Source organism: Poromitra crassiceps, assembly GCF_964638095.1.
Source record: "Poromitra crassiceps genome assembly, chromosome: 21".
Classification (NCBI taxonomy): Eukaryota; Metazoa; Chordata; class Actinopteri; order Beryciformes; family Melamphaidae; genus Poromitra; species Poromitra crassiceps.
The window spans coordinates 25644232-25671812 of record NC_139638.1 but is presented as its reverse complement, the minus strand read 5'-3'; the positions used below and the strand labels follow the sequence as shown (position 1 = coordinate 25671812).

At 44.1% G+C, this 27581-nt stretch overlaps 1 protein-coding gene across 1 annotated transcript; it reads left to right on the top strand.

Annotated features, from left to right (window-relative positions):
- Positions 1 to 27081, top strand: rab14l (RAB14, member RAS oncogene family, like). The gene is made up of 8 exons (XM_083657478.1): positions 1 to 93; positions 8502 to 8560; positions 13226 to 13279; positions 14867 to 15044; positions 18414 to 18480; positions 23490 to 23577; positions 24271 to 24301; positions 24417 to 27081. The coding sequence occupies exons 2-8, from the start codon at positions 8509 to 8511 to the stop codon at positions 24592 to 24594; spliced, it is 648 nt and encodes a 215-aa protein (XP_083513604.1). The 5' UTR covers positions 1 to 93; positions 8502 to 8508; the 3' UTR covers positions 24595 to 27081.
- Positions 27082 to 27581: the final 500 nt, after the last annotated feature.

The window sequence follows — 27581 nt, the reverse complement described above, 5'->3', positions numbered from 1 at the left end:
GCAGCCATCTTGGATAGACAGATACTTCAGCCGGGGATAACCTGCATATCTCTCCTGAGAAGCTCAAGACGACCAAGCTTGACATCGTTTCTGGTAAGAAAAGAAAGGACGGGGACATGAGTGCACTCATACACCTCTACACAACTTCAAATACATTTAAAGACACTGATACTTATACGGCGAAGTAGTTGTCACAGTTAACCTCAAGCTAGTAAACGTTAGCCAGCAGTCAGCTAATTTGCAAGCAAACAACGCTACCCTGATTGACAGATTACTATGTTGCTTGCTGCATTTACCGTAACCTTTTAACGTTAGCCCAGAGAGCAATATGTTATGATTAGCACATTAATTAGATATCAGACGCATTTAAATAGCCATTAAGATAAGTGACATTAACGTTACCCCCACGGATTAGCTAACGTTAGCAAGCTAGTTAGATGCTAACCGTTAGAGCTAACTAGCTAGCGTTCGTTTTGTGTGTCTTGTGAAATCATGCCGAGGCGAAGAGTTAACTAGTTAACTAATTGTCTAATACAAATTAAGAACCGACAAACTTGTCATGTTTTCAAGGAAAAGGAATGTCAGCAAACGTTGTTCATGTAACGTTAAAACTCAGCTGTCAAAACAGCTAATTCAGGGGCCTGATTGATTGTTATCAACAACGGTAATCTGGCTAACCACCGCTTTCGCATGGCATTCAATTGTCTGTTCGTACCAAGTGAATAAAGTGTGTAGCCTACACAATGCATTGTTTGCAACCCTGGCTTTGTTAATCTAACGTTATGCTTGCCGGTGTTGTTTTGCTAATCTAGCCGACCTTCGTCAGGTAACGTTAGCAAGTCAAGTTGATTAATGTTCGTCTGTCCAATGTCCAGGCGAATTGTGTGTTTGGGTTGTGTGTATGTTGACAGCTTCTTTGGTTTCTTTAGCATGGTGACGTGGTTATAACGGTCTGTAATTTATCATCCTGCGGATATAGCGTTGTACACAAGCTCTGTCCCCCACCATCCCCACGCTCATTCGTTAGCTAACGTTAACAATGTTAGCTTTTGTGTAACTTACTTGCATTCAACGTGACAGGCGAAAGACAAGCGTATAAATTAGAAATACAAGTCTGTTACTGTCACAGATTGTTAACTAATGATTACTTTCCGTTGAGCCAATGTACTTTACATTTGCCTAGTAGCCTTGATCTAAGTCTTTGATAACAACATTACATTTTGTCACCTATTCGAATTGTATTGACTTAGTTTAAACTATACATGTAGGCAATCATCTAAATTCATTTTTCACGCATTTGCTCTAGTCTGCTATCATATTGTTGTGCTTCGTGACACAAATCACATGATTTGAATAGAAGGCCAAATTATGGAAGCGCACTAGATGCAATAGATGTCCTTTCTTGATAATCGGCTCAGATTTGAGTGCCCTGTAAGCAGTGCATCCTTCCTTGCCCCAATAGCAAGTGGCTGTTGAGATAGAGGAGGAAAGGCGGTGGCAGTGCTGCTCTGTAGAGAGAATTGGTGTGCTGGAAGGAGAGTAGGGGAGAAGTGCTGAGGCTGCAGTCTGGTCACATGCTGTTGTGACTCGGCCTCTCCTCGGATACTCCTGTGCCTTGCTAAGAAGAACAGAATATTTCTCTTTCTTCTTAATGCGCAGACAAAGCAGAGGAAATGCGATTGAATATCACTATATTATACCTTGTCTTTGCTGTTGCTGTGCACATGTTCCCTGATAGCTGCTCGGCCGGAGTTTTGAAAACCCCCCACACACTGGAGCAAGAGACACCACATGAGGGTCATGTGTTGAAGGGAGGCACCCAAGGAGAGAAAAAAATCCGACAAGCCCTGAAACATTCGGGTGGGATTTTAAAGGATAAACACCGGCGTCATTTTCATTTTTTCCCCCTAATGCCATTATTGCCAATGAAAAGGGTCGCCTGACAGGCTTGCAGCTGGAAGCCAGTGTGGCACAGTGAGGGTACCTGGCGGCCCCATGCCGAGGATTTTAATTGGAGAGAAAAGGTTTAGGTGACACCTTGACCTGAAATGAGTCCCCTACTTCACTAAAAATAGACACGCGGCTCCCTGTTCATTTCCTAGAGAAGCCTTTTCTTCCAGTCCACCTCTCTCTCTCTCTCTCTCTCTCTCTCTCTCTCTCTCTCTCTCTCTCCTCTACTCCTCTCGACTTCACCCACTTACACCTCCATCACACTACTTCTATCTGTTCCATCCATCTTTTTCAGCTGGTCACACCCCGTCCCTGGCTGAACATTTCTTCCAGCCATATCGGCAATCTTTCATCTGGCCAGTCGGACATGGTCACTGGACTGCAGGGGCAGAAGAAAGAGCGCGCTTCTTTTTCCAATCAGTGCCGCCTGGCCCTGATTCCTGATGTAGTACAGTGATTTGACTGATTCCTGGTGTCGTACAGTGATTTGACTGATTTGACCATTTTCGGGCCACAGTAGGCGGGAGGAGGAACTTCCTGGTTAAAGGCAGACTGCCGGGCCATGGAAACCTGACACATTAACGAACAGAATTAACTGATTTCTCAAATACCACTAGGCCGCTGAATGATTTGGAATCCACTCCCGGTTCGTACTCAGCGTAATCGTTCCTCACATTATACTGTTCTCAGAAAGTATTTTACGGTGGAATTGGTCATAAGAAACCTACCCGTTCTCTCAAGCTCATTCACTGAAGTTATAGATGGACCAGATCATTTATTCATGAACAAAAGTGCGTGGATTCAAATGGAGGAAACATGTATTCCACTCACAGTGCTGAACACACAACTGTTCGAAGCCTCTGGCTCTGAGGCAGTCCTTTGGGAATATTCTGGCGATATTGATAAATCAGTTATCTCCCTTTCTTGTCTCTGCAGTGTGCTATGTGTCGGTTGCTAAACGTAGCATCATCGGATATCAGATAGGTGCCAGTGCTATTTTTAGTTTTCAGCCAGTGGTGCTGCTGGAGGTGTGTTTAGTGTACTCGCGCGAGTGCCACACTCGTTTCGTCTAAGCAAACTTGAGTCCAGTCACAGAGTGCCGTATGAATGAGCCCGTGTGTCACTGGGGTGTTGTCCCAGCGTTCAAGCCGGAACAGATGGGCTGTGGAGAGAGAGAGGAGCAGGTATCTTGGTGAGTGCTGCCTGTTGGTGATAGGAGATGTCACGTGGCTCTGCTTACTTTGCTGTGTAGAGCTTCCATCACCCCCACTCACACGAGAAATGTTACTCACTTATCTGCGTGGTGGTGATGACATCTGGTTGTTGTTGCCACGATGAATATCTGCTAATGGTTCTGACTGAGTGCGTCTCTGTGAAATGGAGGAGGCGGCAAACACTGCGTATATTCAGGAAACGCATTTCATTAGATTTTGACTGATGATGATGGTATCTGTAGGTTATTTGTGAAGTGAAGAAACTGAAATAAACTATTTTGTTGACAAGATATTGTAAGATGGACAATAGGAAAATCATTTTGAGCTATAGAGATGTTCCACTTTGATACTGTCCGCACGCAGTGCAAACAAGTCCAAACCCCCAGCAAAACAAGTCCAGATGTACACTCCAACAGCACAGTCGTATAGTCAGTTAATTAACATTCAGCAGTTTATTTGAATGTGATCTCAGCTCTGTGGCTCTCATGTTAATCAGCCGCCTAATCTTTCTCTGGTGAAAACAGACATTTCAGGCTTTGGCTTGTTAGCAGCTGAACTGTGAGCAAACATAACTCGTTACACATTACATAGGCTAAGTGCATGCATAGCAGTGTTTCGCCTAGAATGTTTTTCCAGGCCTGGTGGTACCCACCAAAAACAAAACCTAAACCCACCATCGGCTTCGGTCTGCAACTTATATTTACTTTCAAATTGTGGTTCGCTCGGTATATTCAAGACTTAAAACAAAGTGATCACAAGGAAAGGATGACTTAATAAAGTGCATTTATTGCTGAATAAATAAACGGTGTATCTTATTGCAAAACCTTACAGGGAAGCAAACTCATAAACGGTGTATCTTATTGCAAAACCTTACAGGGAAGCAAACTCACAGGCTCCAAAAAGCAAAATGCTTATCGATTTGAATGAATTTATATTTGGTGTTATTTAATACTCTTATATATATTACTGCCAACACCAGTAGATGTTTTGTTGTATTGTAATATGCCACAATGGTTACTTTGTATTGAAATTTGTAAAATAATCCCCCCCCCCCTTTCATTTTTTCTGGCCTGGCGGGGGTCCTTGTTGTACAATTGTAGGGGAAACACTGCATAGCACTTCTTATAAAAAGATGTGGCTTATAAAATGTCATATGATGGGTTATCTTCTGATAATATTTATATGGCTCATATGAGTCTTGAAATGTCTTCTTCCATGGCATTGTGTAATCTTGGGGAGTTTGGCGAAGAATCACAGCTGAGATATGACGATTCATGGTTAGGCTAACATGAAACATTTATGCTAATATAGCATTTTATTAAGCAGTTGTCTTGTGCTGTGAATAAATGACAGAATTTATAAATTGATTTGTAAACAGATTTTTAAAAAGGTGCTTATATTTTACTTTTTGTTCCATTTACTAATTGTCTACTTCACCATTTCAACTTTCTGCTTGGGCCACACTTCATCATTAATTGTGTCATTTAATTAATTAGAGAGACACTCAGCTAGTGTGCCAAGCTAAAAATAATACCAAGCCCAGCCCGGCCCCTCAACTGTAGTCAAATTGGCCACCTGTTGGACTGTGGATTCTCCCTCACACACTCTGTTTGCACCCAGCAGGATGTAGCATGTTGCTAACAGCAGGTAGCAGGATGTAGCATGTTGCTAACGGCAGGTAGCAGCAGTGTCTGTCGAGGAATCCTCAACCTTCACCTGGCCTGGCCTGGTCCCATCCAACAGTGGTGGAGTCAATCCAAACCCAGTGGCCCTTGGTGGCTCTCCTCCTGTTGTATGAGGCACAAGCTTTCATCGTCGTTATTGATATTATTAGTCACATGTTTATTGGTTTTGTCTGGAAGAATTGCGGCGAATGTTTTCAGTTGTCTAATCATTTACTAATTGGCAATTGTATGACTTAGAATAACAAAGACCAGTTTCACTGAATCATTTACATATTATACATAGGCTGATAATTCACATGCAATCGCTTTATATTGGCTAAGCATGTGGTATGCTAATTTCTTTAATCTTACCAACCACTATGATTGGTTTAAAAAAAAAAATCCATATGCACATCATTGTGACGTGACCTGAAGGCTGAGGCTTGGTAATATCTTGGCCTCCATCAATGTAGTTACAATGCAGGGGCAATGGTCTCTCCCTGAGTTTATAAATAGGAATGCACCGATCAATGGCACAGTACACCAGTCATAATAATCTGCTGATAGATGTTCTATAAATGGAACTTCTTCTTTAGTGATTGGCCGAGCACTGTCTGTTTCCTCTTGTCCGTCCGGTCAGGCGGTCACAGTGTAGGCCTGCCCTACTGCTGCGGGCGGCGCACAGCTGATTTAATTTCACTTCCTTCTGAACAGGGCGTTTTGAGTGTTTGATTATTCTATTCATTTGCCATTTTCACCTTTTACTTTACATAGACAGCAAGCTTACATATATTTTTGCATATATGAATTGACATCATCTATAAATGGCTTAATGTAGCCTATTCACCTTATTCTTTGCCCATACAAGGACGCTTTTGCATGACGTCATTTTGTAATCGACTTTCCGGTTTTTAGACACGGAAGTAGATTACGCCTACCGTAGTCATTTTTAGACTTGCCAAAAAGCAGTTTTCAAGCAAAAGAAAACAAACTGTTTTAAAGTTTTAATATTTGTCGGGTGAGAGTGAGAACGTAACATGTGTGACCAGTTTATCAGATTAACGCCTATTTGGAAATATTTAACGAGCGGCGAGGACTGGCTGTGCTGACACCGGTCGGACTAGCTATCTGTCAAACCCTACTGTAGTTAGGCTACTGGCAGTGAGAAAACACTGTTGACGTGCTTTTGTAACTAACGTTAAATGCCGACCGGGTACAGCCACCGGCTCCTCGCAGCAGTAACGCTATGAATGAACATGTAACTGAAGTTGGCCGCAGTGTAGCTTCTGAATGTTGCCAAACTTCATTCATTATTATAGTGACATTTTGTTTTGAAATTGGCCGCCAACTAGCTGAACCGGAAGAACAAATACAATTGCGTGTAACGTGGAAGAGAGAAAAAAAGTGGGCGTGGTGAATAAGGTGAATAGGACAAGGACAGCAGCAATAGCTACCGTAGCCATTTGGATTGAGACCCCGTTCACAATAGACAGGAGGTGTAACCACAGCATCAGCAGTTCACCTCCTAGGAGGTTGATGCAAAGAGAGTCTAAGACACTCACCCGTTTCCTTCTCATCTCCTGTAGCTTCCTCCAGTTGTTGACCTTTAAATTCTGACATCATCTATAATGGCTTTGACTTATTTATAAAGATGATGTTCTATGGAATTAAGATGGTTAGCTGGGCCATCATGTGATTAGCACTGGTAGCTCTTCCTGTTCCTGTTGTTGCCGTGCTCTGTCAACTTTGTCATATTTGCCATTGTTTATGTTTTGTCTCTTTCAAAAACGAAATGGTTCTGTTTTGCACCAGCTGGGTATTAAAACTGGCAACTGACCTCTGAATCCTGCCTGCACCCTTTGAAAGTGGGCTGTATCAGATTTATAACTGTACTAGTAGGGATGTGGATTTTGGGTTCATTTTACTTTCGACTAACCGGCACCCTTAATCGGTTAACCATCGGTTATTTTTTTTTTAAAGACGTGAAATATTAATTAGTGGCGTAGTAGGAAAAAAATAGCCAGATTGGCAACACCGTTGTATGCAAATGAACATGCAAATTGTCCGTTTAACCGACATGCTCAAGCGATCAAAGACGTTCTCGGCGGTTTAACGGTTAACCGTCGACATCCCTAAACCTTACTGTATTGGTGCACTCGTACTGTAGCCAAACCGTACTGGACCTTTAACATAGCCGAATACAACTAGAAGTTGTGTACCGTAAATTCCGGACTATAAGGCGCACCGGTCTATAAGCCGCACCTGCAAAGTTGACTATTTTTTACATATATAAGCCGCACCGGTCTATAAGCCGCGGGTGTTTTGATGTTTAATTACCATATGTAAGGCTTCGTGCACAGAGGGGATTGTCGGGAAAGAGATGGCTGTTTGGGGAAGCTCCCATTTATTAACATTTCAACAAAACAAAAGTCAGGTCACTAATCCCCAGACAAAATCACACATTGTGAGATGCTTAAAAATCACCATCGGCGGGAGCTTTACTCCAGATGCTGTGCAGCCAAGAACACAAGTGAAATTCGTTCTCTCGTGACCTGTGGTTCTCAACGTGATGGACGATTCACCTTTCTTGTTAACAGTCCTAGTGAGAGGCAGGTCGAACGTCAAAGGCACTTCATCCATATTTATGATCTGCTCCGGTCCGATGGAATATTCCTTGATCTTTCTTTGTGTGAATTCGCCGAAGTTTGTAATTTTCTCCTGGTAGTCGGGAGGGAGTTGCTGACACAGTCGTCCGCGCCCTGACGGACAGTCCCTTTCGTCTCGGGTTTGTGCATGATCCTTTGCTGCTGCTGCTGTTGTTGTTCCTGTCTCGCTACTGTCTCAGACATGGCTTTCAGGCTCAATCGCCGCCATCGTCGTAACACAGCCAGTTCTCCATCTTTTGAAGCATGATGTTAGATTACAACGAGCTAGTTGTGTGGCTTAGCCTTCCAAAATGTTGCTGTTAGTTTTTTAGAATGTAATACATAGAATTGGGAATGTTACATTCAATTTCATTCAGACTGTCTTTCAGGCTCAATCGCTGCCTTTTTCCCCCCGGAGCGAGGGAGGAGGGAGGGTGTTTTACCGTAGTGGCTGAGAGAGAGTAGTGGCACAGTGCTCCAATCAGGTCGCGAGGCACATTTTTTGCAACATCATCCAATCAGGGTCTCGCTCTCATAATGTCTGTCTTGCTCTCGTTCTGCCTCATACCAACATCCATAGATTTTGGAGGTTCCCGAGTGGCCGTTTGCTGGAAAAATCCATAGATAAGCCGCAGGGGGCAAAAAAGGCCAAAAAACGGGAAAAAAGCCGCGGCTTATAGTCCGGAATTTACGGTAATTTGTCCTGAGCTCACTTCATTAGCAGTCCTTTTGCTCTGATAGGATTATTATGGCTTTGTAGAAAAACTCTGACCCTTACATGACCACTCCATGACTCTGTGTATATAGCATTTAGGTGTAATGTTCTGGTCCAATTTACATCTCTCTGCCTCTTGTAGTTTACTACAAGCTACCTGTCAAATATAGCTCACCTGCTTTGGGAATTGGGCCTTGAAAGTCCTTGAAAAGTTTCTTACACAGAACCTTGATTGTTCCAGTAGGAAAGCACCACATTGTCCATGTTGACTTGCCGGCATGTCTAATAATCTGGACCCTTCTCTCTCTTTCAGAGCCAAGATGGCCACTGCACCGTACAACTACTCCTACATTTTCAAATACATCATTATCGGTAAGTGGGCAGCAGTGTGTGGAGGCTAGCTAGCTAGATCTGTATTGTGTGTGGTCACGTAGCTAGTGCTAGCAGATAGTTCACAGCTCACACACAGACCCTAACCATATGGCCCATTAGAAATGTAATGGTACGGGTGCCTAAACGGTGCCTGAACCGATACTTTTAAAAATGAAAATGTAATTTATTGCCATATCTCCTTGTACATGCGTGCAGACACACATGCGTGCAGACACACATGCGTGCAGACACACATGCGTGCAGACACACACCCACAGCTCCAGGCTATTTACTCTGTTGCTGGCACAGGTAAAACACCCTGCCTCAAAGCTGACCGCAGTAGTAAGATGGGCCCCTAGGTGTGTGAGTGAGGGTAGGAAAGACCTGGGGCCGGTTGCACAAAACACCTTGAGTTAAGATTTTAAGGTGTCCATAAAATAAAACTGGTTGCACAAAACACCCATAAGTCTTCTCCTTAAATAAGTCGAGGTGAACCCGTTCGTCACGTGCATCTGAGTCCGTTTCAGACTGAAAACAAATTGAGAGGCGGACCATATACGGTGTAGATGATTTGATTTGACAATTCTGTCGACTGGCTTTGGCATCGGCCAATCCTGGCGTGTTCCACCCCCAAATCGGGTGGGATTGCGCGTGTTGTCGTGCGTGCTACGCCAGTGGGATCCGCGGAGTACCAGGCAGCCACCGGCTTCATGCGGAACGAGCGGACAATCCGATGCATAGGTGCTGCCCGCCTGCCTGGAATCTCCGAGAGACGACCCCTGACAGCCAGGGAGGCTGTCAGGCTCGGAGGCACGCGCCATTATCGTTAATAAATAATATAATAAATGTAAATAATATTCCTGGAATGCGCGTTTTAACGAGCCAGTTACATTTCTTTGCATTCTTAGAGATTATAGTATTTGTTTTTTGTTCATGTTTCTAACAATTCGCCAAGTTAGTAGTTAGTTTATGGGATAGGAATTCTGCCAGATCACAGGCACTAGGCGCCATTTTCTACTTCATTTGGAAGAGAAAATTATCCTGAAATGAAGATTTGATTGACAGCTGCATGTCGTGATATGATTGGTTGATATGGGGTAGAAATTTGATAGTACTAGGTGACGTCAGCAAACTGTACATTACTGTTATCAATGAAATCTTGAAAAATGAACTTTTGATGTGAAAAAGTGTGAAAAACTAAAGAAATTAGACTTTTGTGATTTGTTTGGCATACATTATTAAATTATTAATTTTTGGGTTCAGCTCGACTTTAAGGTTAAACATTTTAAGTCAAGCTTAACACATTAAGTGCCAGAGACGACCTAACTCGTCTTACATAATCCAGCGCTTAAGTGCCAAGGACGAGCTAACTCGTCTTACATAAACATTTTTTTTTTTTTGACGGTGGTACATCAATCAACAACTTTTACATCTTCGAGATCACTATTGGAGCAAGATAATGTGTATAATCTATTTTACCGACCCACTAAGTGTTGACAGTGCTCCCCCAGACGACCGAAATCAAAGAAAAAACTGCCGCGGGACCAAGCCGTTCAAGGAAATGCCGTGGCGATTTCACAGTAATCCATTCAAGACTTGTCTTGCCTGAGAGCGGCCGCGCACCGGCAGCAGCACACAGAGAGCGGAGAGCGATTTGCAAAATAGATCATAGGTGAAACACACTTTGAAACACCTCAGAAAGGCCAGAATCAACATCTGCCCATCGCCCACGCATTCCCCGGCCCATCTTGACTCGCACAAGGAGCGTCTGCACGCAGGCAAGCAGGCAGGCAGGCACACAGGCAGGCAGCAGCAAAAGCGCTTCTGACACGCCCGCTGTACAGCCAGGAGGACACAAGACACACGGAGGGAGGAGTTTGAATGAGAGGGGTGTTTCCTGTTGTTATGGAGGAAATTACTGTTCAAAACTATTGTTTAGAATGTCTGACGGTCTTACTGATGCCAAAAATGAATGGTTAAAGTGACTGTTTCACAAAAAGCCATTTATCTCTGAATAAATTTCCAGACGCTGAAACCATGCTGTACTCAACGGCTAATATCTACATAACTACTAACTCTGCAAACTAACTCTTTTAGACAGAGAAAGCACACATTCTATTAGTTATTTTTAGATGATTGGTGTTCATGAATTCTTAACAGAAAAGAATCCTCGTCTGTTTCTAAAATGAGCCAGAATCGTCAAAAACACCCCTGGCACAACTTACCTACAGGAATGAAAACATGGCTGGCATTCAATGTGTTAAGCACAAGACTTAAGGGTGTTTTGTGCAACCGATTTAATTTTATGGACACCTTAACTCATTCAGTGCCAGCCACTTTTGGAGAACGGATGCTCCCAGTGCCAGAGTTTTCAGAGCGTTTTCAGTGATTTCTCGAGGCCCACAGAATATTGTGTGATATTACTATGTAAACACCGAACACGCACAAGAACGAGCTGGCTCTATTGTATCATCAGCAAAAAAAAGTTTATTGATACCATTTTCCGTTCTTTAGTTATGAGCCGGAGAAGATAGGTTGTTTTCAGCGTTTTCAGGCTTTTCAAATTATTAGCTGAGATAATCCGCCTTTTGTGAAATGCAGCATTTCAAGCACATTCACTGAGTCTGAAGATAATATTTTCTGATGTAGTGACGTAGTTGTTGTGTGATGCCCTGCGTGCACCACCCCCCTCCCCCCCTCCCCCCGTAAACTCCTCCCCACACTGCACACAGCCTCACGCAACCATTATATTTTCGGAGTGCTGCGTTTGTGTGCTGCTGTCGGCTCTCAGCGCCACAGCAGGGAAGAGCCAACCCGGATTGCTGAATGGTTTGGCGTCAGGGGCTGCTTTCCTGGCTGCTAATCGGTTGGAGAAACTATACAGACAGACAGACAGACAGACAGGGACAGAGGGGCTCAGTTGTGAGCGCGGATTGACTCCTGTTCGGAGCCAATGTCAGCTCCCGCGACAGAGCAAATGGCTCTGGGAGCATGCATCGGGTTGTCTTTGATCCACGGCTTTTAGGCTGTTTCTCGGACCTGTCTCTAATCTGGACTGCACCGAGCAAGCACTGTCGCCACCTAATGAGTCCGTAAAATAGGTTATACACCTCCAATAGCTACTATAGTTGTACAGGAGCTGCGGAAGGCTTTGATCGACGTCCCACCGTCAAAAAACGCATTGGACGTCGAAGGACGTCCGTGGCATTCTACGTCACTATTTAATTGGACGTCGAAGGACGTCCATGGCATTCAATGAGTTAACTCGGACTCGTAGGGTGTATTCAATTTCACACCTGTCTCATTTGGAGCAGTTGTTCCGAAACAGAGAGCGTTTTCCCCCTTGGTGCGGTTCGTTTGGGGGAGTGTGAACACACACAACAAGCGGACCGAGATCGCCAAGAAAGAGTGGTCTCGGTCCGCTTTAAATGAACTCTGGCTCGGTTCGTTTCTGGTGAGAACGTGATCCGACCTCAATCCGACACAACTGCAGGAAACCGTGCGCATTTTTGGATAAAGCAGCTGCCGTAGTCAGCTGCGCTCTGCGTAATGGCCTGAAGAACAAGCATTTTTATCGGTTAAAAACATCTTCAGAACCTTATGCGGCTGGTAGTCGCGTTGTAATGTTGCATGCCGATGATATATCTATGTTGTTGTCTTTTCTTTTCCTGTGTCTGAGTGTGTTGTTCGTTTGTCTTGTCTGTGCATTGTTCTTAAAAATTGAAAATAAAATGTTGAGAAACAAAAAACTAAAAAAACATTCTTCAGATCCTGTTTTGGCGACTTGTGAAACTAGCGTTTGTTTGCATCGATAAACTTTGGGGGATTTTTTGCATGATTGCATCAGCCTTTTTGAACTCGACCAACCTACCTCTGGGTCTCCAATATAGTAAATAAAAACAAGTCGTGGTCATCAGAGCAGCCTTCTTTGTGATAAGATTGTCTGATTCAATTGTCTGATTCAATCAGACAGTCTGATTGTTGACAATCACTCTGATTGTTGGCAATCAGGGGGTTAGATAAATAAATAAATAAACTCTTTATCCCTCTCCCTCCCTGTTGACTGTTGCTAACAGTGGTTGATGATGGACAGTATTTACCGTGTTTTTCAAAGCACGGTAATCAAACGCGGTTTTAATGATAAATAACATTTGAAATGGTAATACTATTATACTAACAATCAGGAATTTCATCTCCATTTATATCATTAAACCGGTAATCGTTTCATACCAGCACGCCATTAATATCAAATAGACATAAATGGTCTAATCCTGTAAGACGACACGCGTGAATTTAAAGCGTCTGGAGCTCCACACGATGGCCCAGAGAATTCTAACTGACAAAGGCAAACAGAGCATGCTTATATCTACACTGTGTGCTGACATATGAATATACTGTCTGTATGATGTATCCTGTTCTAATTTGACAGAGGGTGTTGTGAAATCTTTGTTTCTCTCTTGTCTCTGTGTGTCTCTCTCTCTCTCTTACATGAAATTTGACACATTCTCAGTGACTGACAAAGGGGGATGCAGTGCTCCATCATGCACGGGGGACAGCACTACTACAGGCTTGAATAGAGAATTGTTTTTCTATTCTCATGCTTGACTTGTGTCTCTGTCATTCTCTCATCTCCTCCCTCCTCTCTCTCTCTCTCTCTCCACACAGGGGACATGGGCGTAGGGAAGTCATGTTTGCTCCACCAGTTCACGGAAAAGAAATGTAAGTGTTTTCATCTGCGCGTGTGTCTCAGTGTGCGTTAGCATGCCGGGTTCAACTGGAGTGCTCAGATCACTTTAGCAGGGGAAGTTAGCCGCAGAGAAGTAGAGTGAGAGCTCAACAGAGAGACACTCTTCTTCTTCTGTGTGCGCCAGTCAGCTGCAGCCTCCCATTACCATTCCACTCTGTTTTGTTTAGTGCCACACTGCCACTATTAACAAGCCAGATGCTGCTCCTCATTCATCCACCAGCACATCCTGGAGACGCACGCACACACGCGCATACACACACACGTGCATGCACACACACACACACACACACACACGCACACACACGCATGCTCGGGCTGATTTCAGAAAAGGGACTACCGTAAATGTCAGTTGTGAAGAAATTCTCTGCCTTCTAGTCGTTGATATTTATGATGTAAAGAGTTAGAATTGTCTGTCTGAATAATCTTTCTGTAGACTGTGTGATTTGATCATTGATGCACTGCACCTGCTGCTGGCTCACAGTGAAGTGTGTGTGTGTGTGTGTGTGTGTGTGTGTGTGTGTGTGTGTGTGTGTGTGTGTGTGTACACACACGTTCACACATGCATTCATATGGGTGCTGAAACATTGTCGGCCAAGACTAGGTAGTAGTAGAGAATCTTTATTTATCCCCCTTGGGGCAATTCATATGCAGCATAAAAAAAATAATTTAAAAACATACAGACATGAAACAGTAAAAAGTAGGGATGTCTTAAAACATAGTACATTTAAAAGGACACGAAACCATGTAAATTAAAACAGAAAAGGGGGCATGAAGTAGGCTACTATTGAATTCAACAATTCAGACAGCGAATAGCCTCAGGAACAAAAGAATGGCTGTATCTGTTCCTGCAACAGCGGGGCATCCTATACCTGCGCCCAGAAGGAAGGAGGGAAAAGAGGGTGCTGAGGGTCACGTAGGACACCCTGAGCCTTCTTAAGAACCCTCTTCTTATATAGAAGACAGAGGTCATTCAAGTTACAGCCAGTGATTTTGGAGCTCGTCCTGACAATTTTCTTTAGCATGTTCTTGTTTGTCAAGTTTATGTTCCCAAACCAAGAAATAAATGCAAAGGTGAGGACTGACTCAATACAAGAAGAATAGAACATTTTCAAAAGTGACTTGTCTACGTTAAAACTTCTTAGCTTCCTTAAAAAGAACAAGCGCTGATGGCTTTTCTTTAGAATTGCCTTCACATTAGGCTCAAAACTCAGTTTGTTGTCCAGAATTGTCCCCAGATATTTGTACTGGCTGACCACTTCTACCTGTTTCCCATTTATAAGGGTAGGTGATAGGTAGGTATGAGAATATACTTTCAGTGAGATAAAATAACAATAAAAGGTTTGCCTGAATGCTTTTCCATTACAGTCTTAAAAGATCAGATGAAGCTTTAGTGATATGGTCAATTCGGGCTAATGCAGCATCAAATAGTAACAGGATACAGCAAAAAGAGAAAAGAAATGAAAATAGAATCTAAGAGCAGAGTGAGTTGAGTTGATTTGAAGTTGTGCACCCTTCACAGACCGTATGGTCATTGGTCACTTCCCTCTCTCTCTCCACAGTCATGGCAGACTGCCCACACACGATCGGCGTGGAGTTTGGTACGAGGATCATCGAAGTGAGCGGCCAGAAGATCAAGCTGCAGATCTGGGACACAGCGGGACAGGAGCGCTTCAGGGCCGTCACCCGCTCCTACTACCGCGGAGCCGCAGGGGCGCTCATGGTCTACGACATCACCAGGTACACCACACCACCATACTCACTGTGTGTGTGTGTGTGTGTGTGTGTGTGTGTGTGTGTGTGTGAGGTTTTCATGGTGTGTGTGTGTGGTATAACCATCTAGGGTTGAACGATTGGAAAAAAAAATCTAATTGCTATTATTTTGACTGATATTGCATAATGATTTATATGATATATATGATTTGCCATAATAGAGGGAATGAAAATGTTTACATTATTCTAAATTTCATTGAAAAACGTATTAAAATGATTATGGTGTGATTTTTTTTTTTTTATGGGGATCTGTACCAAACAGATATGTTTTCTTAAGTCTGTAGAATATGATGTGTAAGCCAGGACATCTCTGCAGCATGGCAATATTTAATTTAAAATTATATTTTAAGTTTTTAACACACCTGCCATTTGAAAATTGCAGACGCCATATTGTGATTTCAATCAAATTTCGATTTAATTGTTCAGCGCTACCATCTACTACATGCCCAAGCACTTTCACATTCAAGTTAAAGTATGTAAAAAAACAAAACAAGAACAGAGGCAATCCAATCTGATAACTGGACTCTTCTACCTCCCAGCTGAATGAACGTGGGCGTGGCCAGTTGTTCTTCCAGCGTGACTCTGTCCTTCTTGCTCAAACTGTGAGATGCTATCAGTGGCTTGCTAAATAAACACACCTCAACATGTGGAATGTCTGTCCCATGCTCCACGCCCACGGCCCTCAGGGTCACAGAAACATCACTTGAAAAGGATGTGTGTGTGTGTGTGTGTGTGTGTGTGTGTGTGTGTGTGTGTGTGTGTGTGTGTGTGTGTGTATATACAGGCTTTGTTTACTGTGGCAACCTATCTTGTTCTTAAAGTGGTTGGTGTCTCGCATGGTTGCTTTGAAAACATCACGGTCGATTGTTTTATATCCTACTCTAATTGTTGGGTGTGACTTTAAAGGCCAGTTTTATACCAGTCCCTGTAGTCCAAATAGTGCTAATAACAGTGTTGTAGATGGCTTTAAACCTCTTCTGACACTGCAGGATATGGTTGAAAATGCTCTAAATGGAGACTAGAGTGAAGGGGCAGTATGGCACAGGCACACATACTGTAGTGTATGCAGTGTGGATGTTCCAGGTGACTGAGAACCTCACTGCAAGCCTTCAAGAGCAGCTTCTCCATTTCTCCATGCATTGTCTGTAGCCATTTCTCCATGCCCTGTCTGTAGCCATTTCTCCATGCACGGTCTGTAGCCATTTCTCCATGCACTGTCTGTAGCCATTTCTCCATGCCCTGTCTGTAGCCATTTCTCCATGCCCTGTCTGTAGTCATTTCTCCATGCACGGTCTGTAGCCATTTCTCCATGCCCTGTAGCCATTTCTCCATGCACTGTCTGTAGCCATTTCTCCATGCCCTGTAGCCATTTCTCCATGCACTGTCTGTAGCCATTTCTCCATGCCCTGTAGCCATTTCTCCATGCACTGTCTGTAGCCATTTCTCCATGCCCTGTAGCCATTTCTCCATGCACTGTCTGTAGCCATTTCTCCATGCACTGTAGCCATTTCTCCATTCCTTGTTGCCATTTCTCCATGCCCTGTAGCCATTTCTCCATGCACTGTCTGTAGCCATTTCTCCATGCCCTGTAGCCATTTCTCCATGCCCTGTAGCCATTTCTCTAGCCATTTCTCCATGCCCTGTAGCCATTTCTCCATGCACTGTCTGTAGCCATTTCTCCATGCCCTGTAGCCATTTCTCCATGCACTGTCTGTAGCCATTTCTCCATGCCCTGAAGCCATTTCTCCATGCACTGTCTGTAGCCATTTCTCCATGCACTGTAGCCATTTCTCCATGCACTGTCTGTAGCCATTTCTCCATGCCCTGTAGCCATTTCTCCATGCACTGTCTGTAGCCATTTCTCCATGCCCTGTAGCCATTTCTCCATGCACTGTCTGTAGCCATTTCTCCATGCCCTGTAGCCATTTCTCCATGCCCTTTAGCCACTTTTGATCAACAGAATGTACTTGTAAGAGTGTTCGTCATGCTGCCTTCACTGTTCTGGTTGAGTCTGTAACTGAACAGTATGTACATTTGTCTTAACGCGACAGACCTGAGTGCAGCTGGGACCTGCCCACACAAACAATGTGGATCAGAGCCTAATGCAACACAACTGTAACACGTCTGTATCAAAGGGCATTCCGAGCATTCTCCCGTCGATTGTGTCATAGCAGGGTCTGCTTGTAGTGATCAGGATTAGGCTGTAACTCTCTGAACAAACAGTGAAAGTAATGCAGAAAATTCAAGTTTGGAGCACCCTGCATCAGGGTAGATGAGGGTGATGATGGCACCATGAGTTTAATCATTTATAATAAGCCGTTGCTCCACTCGTCCACAGAAATTTCATTGAGAATTTTGACAGAAAGGGTTTGAAATGTTTGTGGCAAGGATTGTGTAGGATTAGAAGCAGGGACCATATCATGAGGTTGAGTCAATTGAAGCCAGTGTGGAACTGATTGCCACCAAATATGTTTACATAACCTGATCAAGAAATTGAGTTTGATCTTTGTGTTTTCTTTAATACATTTATATATTTTAATGGCTTAAGGCTATATCTGTACTTATTGTTTGTTGTTGTTGCATATTTGAAATAAACTTCAATCAAATCAAAGATGATATAGGAACCATAGGAACGCCTCACCAAAACATGCAATATCCTGGTCGCTGAAGTGGTGCCTGTGGGGGGGTGGGGGAGAAGAAAAGATGATATAAGCGAATAAGAATTTGTCATGTCATGTGAGCAGCATTTCCTGATGACCTCAGCCCGAGTCATGTCACAATTGCAAGAGTATTTTGATTTTAGTCGCATTATCTAAGGGCATATTAGATGTGTACACCCCAATGACTGAACTATGACTGTGAATATTCGCAGCGTTTTTGTGACACAAGCATCAATTGTCCAACTGCTTGACGACATGCTCTCACTTCTTCCATCTGTTGCTAAATTAATTGTTTACAGAAGAAGAAGAATAAATAATATGACTGACAACAGAAAGAAGGAAATCCCGTGAGTCTGAAGAAACGGCACACATCTCTCACTTTAAAGGAGTCATAACCCCCAAATAGGACTGTAGTTTTGTAAGGATGTTACTCCTCAGAGACCACAGAGAGCTGGTGGTGGCGACACGCTGTAGTAGTTACTCCTCAGAGACCACAGAGAGCTGGTGGTGGCGACACGCTCTCAGAGACCACAGAGAGCTGGTGGTGGCAACACGCTGTAGCAGCAGCAGCTGCTGCTGCCGACCCTTCTGATCTGTCCTCCTCTCTGGCACGCGGTGTACTCTTTGGCCGTCGTCGTCATGGTAACCTCTCTCCCTTTGTGTTTGTGTCACACAGGCGGAGCACATACAACCATCTCAGCAGCTGGCTGACCGACGCCAGAAACCTCACCAACCCCAATACTGTAAGTATACAGATAAATGTCCTCCCAACTGTCGGCACATGTTTTCTGTTCCCCACTCACCTGCTCTGTTCAGCTCTATCTCTGTCCCTGACCCCTATTCACCTTATCATTTGCCCATATCAGGACGCTTTGGTATTACGTCATTTTGTAATCGTTGTTCCGTTTTAGACCCGGAAGTAGATTACTCCCACCTTTTATCATTTTTAGACTTGCCAAAAAGCAGTTTTCGAGCAAAAAAAAAACTGTTATAAAGTTCTAATATTTTTTCGGATGAGAACGTAACATTCCAAATATGTGACCAGTTTATCATTAAATTTTTAACGAGCAGCGAGGAGCACGTGTGACCGGTCGGACTAGCTAGTATCTGTCAACCCCTACTGTAGCGTTAGGCTACTGGCAGTGAGAAAACACTGTCGATGTGCTTTTGTAACTAACGTTAAATGCCGACCGGGTACAGCCATCGGCTCCTCGCGGCAGTAACGATATGAACATGTAACTGAAGTTGGCCGCAGTGTCGCTGCTGAATGTTGCCAAACTTCATTCATAGTGTATCGATGTTTACCGGCCGGCTAACGCTGAGCCCGAAGAACAAATACAATTACGTCTTACACGGAAGAGAAAAAGTGGGCGTGGCAACATAAGGTGAATACACCAAACACTCTTTTTGTACATTTTTCTTTGACTAGGTTGTGTTGTGTTCTCCTGGCTCATCCCTCTTAGTTCTTTCCAGTGTGTCACTGTCTGTTCACCCTGACACAGATTGGCTGTCTGTTCACCCTGACACAGGTTCCTAACTGGACGCCATGTGGACAAGCGAGCGAGCGAACATCAGATAAATTAAGCTGTGCTAACCTGCTCCGTGCATCAGCAAATAGGCTGAGCGCCGTGCCGCTTGATTGAGAAATCGCTCGCCGTGGCTCTGTGTCTGTGAAACTTCGCGCACAACTCCACCTTCAACTTAGCGGCGTTTTTGGACGCGAGGGGGTCGTGCTGCTTCCCAGTATTGGACATCGCTCGTAGTATATCTAGACAATTATTCCTGCTCCATAAGCCAGAGCTCGCTGGATGTTAGGAGGATCAATCAATATCCTTTATTTTACCAGGTAAGAAAACTCATTGAGATTAAAACCTCTTTTCCAAGAGCGACCTGGCCAAAACGGCAGCATAAAGACAGTTTCATCAATACACACAAACACAAAATAAACAGATAAAATACAGTCAGTCACACTCTACACCGCAGGGCAATCACAAGAGCCAAGATAACTAATTTCTCTCTCTCTTAAGATTGACCTGTTATGAGATATGATAGTTTCAAGTCCTTCTGCAAATCATTCCAGGTAGAGGGGGCAGAAGATTTAAAAGCCTTTTTACCCAGTTCAGTTCTGACTCTCGGGACCTGCATCTGAATGATATTCTGAGAGCGCAGGCCATAATGGCTGAGGTTTCTACACATGTGTAAACACAGATATGTAGGAAGAAGCCCAAGAATAGATTTATAGATAAAAGTCAGCCAGTGAGAGAGTCTACGGACAGATAGGGATGGACAATTTGCAACAGCATCCAAAGTGCAATGATGTACACGATAGCTGTAGTTAGTCATAAAACACAAAGCACAGTGGTACACAGGAGCAGGTGTTATGCCTCCTCTGGGCCTCCTGTTTCAGAACCCCCCCCAAGTTAGCTTGAAACTCCAGAACCAGGTCCATTTCTTAAATTGGATTCCATGGTAAATATGATTAGCTGTAAATCATACTGCTCTCATTTACAGAGCTCTCAAAGGAGTCTGCTTCCACAATATTCCACTCCCAGACAATGATTTCCCAGTCAAGTAGCAGGCCCTGATTCCCTGCTGTAACGACAACAACAGGGATTTTTATTAGAGTCCGACCGATACTGGATTTTTGGGGCCGATGCCGATATTAGGAAAAAATCCTATATCGGCATATTGCCAAATGGTTTGTTTTCACATAACCGTTTGGCAACAAGTCACTCCGGGAACCGTTTCAAAGGGCGGGCATCTAAAAAGAAATACCTGGCAGATGATTGGATGAACCATCTGTCTAAATGACATCTATCACAGGCTCGCTCGCTCTCGCTGGCGTCACACCTAAAGCCCGCCCACAGCTGCCTCATAGGACGCTGATTGGTCTGAATTAGGGGTGGGCGATACTGCAAAATTTGGTGTCGATCCGATACCAAGTAATACTGGTCCAGAATTGCCGATACCGATACCGATACCGATACTTTTTACTATTAAATATGGCTTATGAACTTTCATGTAGGGGAGAGCAGTGTGTCATCAATAGGTTTATCAATTTATCAACCACTATAAATTATGACCGCTACAGTTTGAAAATGTAACATTAACCAATGCTGAAGATCCTTAATATTAATTCAACTACTATATATACCTGGATATTATTTTCCTCTGTGAAAAGACTGCCCGTGGAGTCTATCTCTGTGTTGGGGGGGGGGGGGGGGGGGGTGTCTGTCCGATATTTCCCTCCTCCCCTTCTTTTCTGCAGGTCAGAGCTCTCTTTCTTGTTTCTCAGATGCTTAAACAAGTTGGTACTGTAGTAGGCTAGTGGTCCCACAGTAGTGGACAGCCTGCATGCGGCTACGTCACACTTCACAACAATACTGATGTAAAATAACCAAACGATCTGCTCCTGTTCCTTTGAGCCATCACGTAATGGCATGTGTGTTTTTGTATGCGATTGTGCGCGTCGGATTTCAATCCCACTCTGTGCTCTGCTGCTTGCCTTCCTTTACAAGACCCGCCCTGCATATCGTTCAAGCACTATTATTGGCCCAGGCACGTATACTCTGTTTCAGTGCACATGTGATGACACGACAACAGCAAATCCGAGGCGGAGAAGCCCTGCATGAATGCACGCAAAAAAGATCGAAAAATCGATATTTTGATGTCAGGATCGATCTTCAAAACAAGACTCAGGTATCGGGAGTATCGATATTTTGGGATCGATCCGCCCACCCCTAGTCTGAATCACCGGTGGTTTGGATTCAAGCCAATCGATTGGAGCGTGGCAAAATGGATTTTTCATGTGATCGCAATCTCATGATCTTGCGCAAATCCAGCTGTGAGGTTACATTACCGCCATGACAGTTACTCTACGTTCCTTTTTTATTTATTATTAATTATGACCCCAAACTAAACCTTATTACTTCTCTGTAATCTTCCCAGCTGGGAGTGCTTTGCAACTTGTGTAAAGTAGTGACCTGGCACCTCCATTGCTCTTTGGCGAGAGGCGGAGCAGTCGGCGAGAGGCTTAACCCAGTTCCGAGTCGTAGTGTTGAATTATAGAAGGTCTTGGCTTCAGCAGGTGTGCTTGTGTTGCTTACCGAAAATAGACGAAAGTCAACAGAAGCCTAAACGGGTTTACCACTACTACTGACAATAATCTCACTCTCACTCTCACTCTCTCTCACACTCTCTCTCTCTCACTCTCACTCTCTCTCTCACTCTCTCTCTCACTCTCACTCTCTCTCTCTCTCACACTCTCTCTCACACTCTCTCTCTCTGGTGGTAGAAAATATATTTTTGAGGCACATTAGCCTATTTCACTTCCCACCCAATTCACCATCTGTGTCTAAAAGGCAGGAAGTAAAACAGGTGCAAGCAAGAAATTAATTCAGGTTTCCAACATCCAATCCATTTAGGTGTTCCAGTGCTGGGGCTCTAATTGGTGTCTTGCTTGCACCTGTTTTACTGTCTGCCTTCTAGGGTGCTTTCTCACTGGGATTGCTTCTGTTCTGTTCTGTTCCGTGCCCCAGTACGATTGCCCCCCCCCCCCTCCCCCGCTGGTCAGCTTTCACATTACAAAATGTATTCCGTGCTCGGTAACGGAACACTTGCATCATCCACTACGCCTGGAGTGTATCCTCGCCCGTGTGTTGTCTATGTGGTTCGGTACGGTCGGCGTTCACATTTCACAAGTGTCCCGTCCCCGGGCACGCCAAAGCGTTCCCCAGACCACCTTTTCAAGTGGACGCCGTCAACGGTACGCCGTTCTGCGCCCGGGCACGGAACGCAACGTTCACACTCATGAACCGAACCGCACCTGGGGGTCATTCTTGTGCTCGGTTCCGCTCCCGGGTCCCCAGTGAGAAAGCACCCGTAGACACAAAGTCTCCAACTCAAACTCTTTCCCACGATACTGATGAGGATTAACTGATGGGCCTGAAGACACAGTAGAACAGTGATACTCAACTTGCAGCACGGGGGCCAGATGCGGTCCGCGACAGGGTGCAGAGTGGTCCCCCCTACCATTTTCGAATAATTTCACGTTAGTTTTCATTGTGAATTAGAATCTAGTTCACAATAAAAACTAACATGAAATAAAGTTTGACTGAGCTCCAGCTAAATTGTCAAATACCGCCGTCTGCTCACTACCCCAGGCACTTATGTATGTACTTAACCTAACTACCGGTAACTATCCGGTGTGCACAACATTGTCAGACTAAACTCCGGCTGACACCCCAAAAAACCTACAATCCGCTACAGAAAAATGTATATTGTTTGTTTATTAACTGGCCCCTGGCCTTCTATCATTTCACGAAAGTGGCTCCCGGGCAAAGCAAGTTGAGTATCCCTGCAGTAGAACATTGAGGATTTCCAGCGTCAGATGAGGGTGGAGAGCAAAAGAGAGCGAGTGCCGTTTCAGTGCTGAAGAGCCTGTCACTCTACCACAGTGAGAGAAGCTCATTACATTACATTGCATCAGCAACAGGCCTGGAGAAACAGCACCTGGTGCAGACCGGGTTGCTGATATCAATGTCAATCATGTGGTGTTTTTCTCAATGCATCTCCTAACAGACTTGACAGCAGAAGAAGAGAACTTGAGAACCGTGTTTCCTGTGTTGCTGTGGGCTTTTGTAGCTCTGCTAGACGAGCTACGAGTCTGAGGGCCCGAGGGTGAGAGAGACGTCACCATCACCATCTCTAGATGATTGTCTCACTCTGTCTCTGTGTCTCTCTGTGTCCTCAGGTGATCATTCTCATAGGCAACAAAGCTGACCTGGAGGCCCAGAGGGACGTCACGTACGAGGAAGCGAAGCAGTTTGCAGAGGAGAACGGTGAGAGAGGGGACTGGAAGTCTGAGTACAGGTAGAAGGAAACTGTTTGAGAGAGAGAGAGGGAAGATTGATGTCTAGAGGGCACGCATCTGCAAAAACACACTGGCCTATTATATATTATATATATATTATTTATTATATAGGTCTGCGCTCTCCAAGTGCACTTCTAACGGAGCAAAAATTTACATTTTCTTTTCTTTAGTAGACTTGTGGATTAAGTCTTATAGTTGTAGCATCAGTTATTTCCTCTTTATCTGTTTATGGTATGAACTAACTTAAATGTTGTACCCTTTCTGCAAAGACTTCCCCGCAATCTTTACAATTCCGTCCTCTTAGCTCCACAAAGTGAAAATGAAGCGATATTTGTGCAAAGGGCCCAAATATTTACAGTTAACCTGAGATTTTGCCGTTCTCATCTGAACTTCTGAACGGTTGTAATGGAAACCATTTTGCACTCACACCCTCCTCGAGTTTGACTTGACGAGGAAGAGGAGGAGGAGAGAACAATTCTGCAGCATGGTAACTTTCATATTAAAAATAAATGAAGGTAAATGAAAGATGAAGACTTGGCAGGAGAGTAAAGAGAATTGAGGGCAAATGAGGACTTGGTATTTGAGGCATCTGAGCTTGGAGAGATGTTTGCCTTGAGCGATAGTGTCTGACTCCATCTTCTGTCTGCTTCCTCTCCTGCAGGTCTGTTATTCCTGGAAGCCAGTGCAAAAACGTAAGTCTGCGCACCATCGGCGCTTCACCCAATGCAGAAAGTGGACGACACTTTCTGCACGTTTTCACTCGCGTCCGTCTCTCCTCTCACGCTTGTGCACCTCTCCCCATCTCAGGGGCGAGAACGTCGAGGACGCCTTCCTGGAGGCGGCCAAGAAGATCTACCAGAACATCCAAGACGGCAGCTTGGACCTGAACGCCGCCGAGTCGGGGGTCCAGCACAAGCCCTCGGCCCCCCAGGGGGGCCGGCTAACGAGCGAACCACAGCCCCAGAGGGAAGGCTGCGGCTGCTAATGACCAAGCAAACCCCCCTTCACCCTCCCGCCCCCTCTCTCCTGCCCTCCCTCTGACATCCCCTCCATCCATCTCTCCACCTCCGTACATCTGCTCATTGTCCCACCCCGTTTACCCCCCGTCTCCCTTAACTGCACCAGGAGCTGCATGAGAGCGGGGCCGACGGAGGGAAGGACCGGAGGATGGATCCGACCTGGGCTGGGCTGTGTGGACTACATCTCTCCCCCACCTGTCTGTCTCCCTCTGTTAACATCTCACTCTTCTTCTGTAACCTCCAGTCTGTGTCTTGTCTGTTTCTCTCTCTCTCTCTCTCTCCTCCACTCCTCTTCCGCCATTGAGTCTAGTTCATCTGCCATAGGTATCATAGAAACCACCTTGCATCACATGAGTTACTGACAGTTAAAATATTCATATGATAACGATTCACCAAGACTGTTTTTTACGTTTTGATTTTATAGTTAATATATATATATCACATGTAGACATTGCATTAAGTTTTCACCCACCACCGATCACCTCTATGAATTGGATCTGAATCACCTTGACGCTCTTCCCCCTCGGTTCCCAGCCTCCTGATGTCTCTCCTGCATGGTTGAGCAGTCTAGATGTTGTACGAAGATGTGCAGGCGTGACACTGCTCTCTCCCCTCATCCTAGGTTTCTGTCACATTATGTAGGATGGGGACAGCCGAGGCATTGAAGTAGCATAATCTCGCGGCCACAGACGACAGAGGCTCTCTCGGGTGTGCATCAGAGAATGCGTAACTGGGTGAGCATTGTTTTGGCAGGTTTCTCGCCTGCCTGTGGGTTTTAATTTGAAGTCACTGTTCCTTGCTGCTCGGTTCCTTGGCCCAAAGTGGCAACACTGATGTTCTCAGGAGAGACATTAAAAAGAAAAGAAAAATTAAGCAGGGCAACAAACCAGGAAGTACCCACAGATTCCCGATAATGGCCTGAGTCTCTCTAATCTGAGATAAAATTTCAAGAAGGAATATTGGGTGTTTTCCAGCTAGTGTGTGTGCCTGTTTTTGTGTGTGTGAGTGAGTGTTAGTGAGTGTGTCTGTGTGCGTGCTAGAAAGTCGGGGTAGGGATTTATTTTGACTAAGTTAAAATGACACTTTAACGAAAAAAGATGACGTTTCATGACGTTTTGTTTTGTTTTGAATGGAAAGAACCCTTTCACATCAAGTTTCTTTGCACCAGCTACCCCTGTCCGCCCCCCCTCCCCCAAAACTCCTCCCCCGGGCCATATCAATAGAATCTGTCTTTACCAGCATTTTCTTTGTTGTCTGTTGCCTTATTAATATAACGATTATTACCGTTTAATCTTTCGCTGCACTCGCTCTCTCTCCATATTGCTGTGGAACTCACTCCCTGATAAAATAAACCGACCCTTTTTAGAGTAAATCACTACACTGTTGTGGAGAATAATAATCTTTTAACACAGGACACGTGGTGTGTGGGAACAACTTGTAGGGCTAAAGTTACTCGCTGAATGATGATGGAGTGTCAGCAGCCCCCTGTTCTGGACTATTATGGGATGTAAAAACCTTGGGTCACTCGTGTATCTTAAGTGACGCTGCACTGAAGTCGGGGCGGCTTTTTCTCTGCCCTCTCCTCATAGCCTTGTATAGTAGAACACCAAGCAGCATGCCCCGCCTCCAAATATGATGAACTTGTCAAAATCTAGGTTGTTGGCTTGTTGTTTTCTTTGTCTCCCAAGTACAATTTCTTTGTACCATAAGAGTGATTCCCTGATTGGACAGCTGTATATATTGCTTCTTAAACTAATTGGTGATTACCACCATGCTACTTGGGATAGAGAACTATCTGCTGGCTCTGCCAAGACCTGTACAGTTGATGTGCTAGTTGGTTGCCTGTAATTCATGCTTAGGAAATTCTGTAACATAGTTTCTAAGAATAAATGTATGTAACGGACAGACACCCCCCCCCTATCCTGCACACCATTGAAACTTGGTGATTTACTTCTGGGTATTTTTTTTTCTTCTCACCCCACCCGGTTTCTGATTGGAGGGACGGGGAGTGAGGCGGTGTGCAAACTAGTATTTGTATACTGTTGATTACTCTTAATTCTGTAGGAAGAAGGGGGGGGGGGGTGAGAATGAGGCACTTTTAGTGAGTTGGTTTATTAGTTTCTTTGTACTTTCTTTTCCACATCACAGATCCTCCACACTTGGAGCGGCCTGCATCGCTGTCTTAATTTTGGGGAGTGGGGATTGGTTTATATTGTGGGAAGTTGGTGGGTTGGGGTTTTCGTTTTTCCTGTGTCCCACCTCTTTGCAGTCCTAGTGACCACTTCCTGCTTCTGTCTGTCAAAGTACAAAAAAACAAAACGTACATATGTATAAATTTTGAAGGAGCTGTTGCTAACATTTAAATGCGTTCTTGCGTGTATATGATTTTAAACTGTTGACATTTTGATTTTAATGACAAAATACTCTAGACAGAAAAAATAAATTATACATAACCTGTTGCATTGTGTCCTGTTCATTGATCTGCTCTTGCTGTAATATAATAGTTTGTTTCCTAAAAGCACCTCAGTTCTTCCACACTGATAAAGGATAATGTATATCACTAGGCATCTTGTGTGCTATGTGCACTCGATACCTAGGCTCGCCCCCCAATAAATAGTTTATCTCTATCCCATCTATATCCCATAAAGATAGTGTGCACTGTTTATAGTAGATAATAGATGTATCTCTAGTCTAGAGATAATAGCTTTATCTTGAGATAAATCTATTATCTCGAGATTTATCTATTGATAAATCTCTATTATCTCTATTGATAAATATCTCTAGATTTATCTCTATCTCTAGAGATAAATCTTTAGATAATATATTTATATTTGAGATTTATCTCTAGAGATAAGAGATTTATCTCTATTATCTTTAGAGATTTATCTCTAGAGATAAATCTTTAGAGATAATAGATTTATATTTCTGAGATTTATCTCGAGATAAGATATTT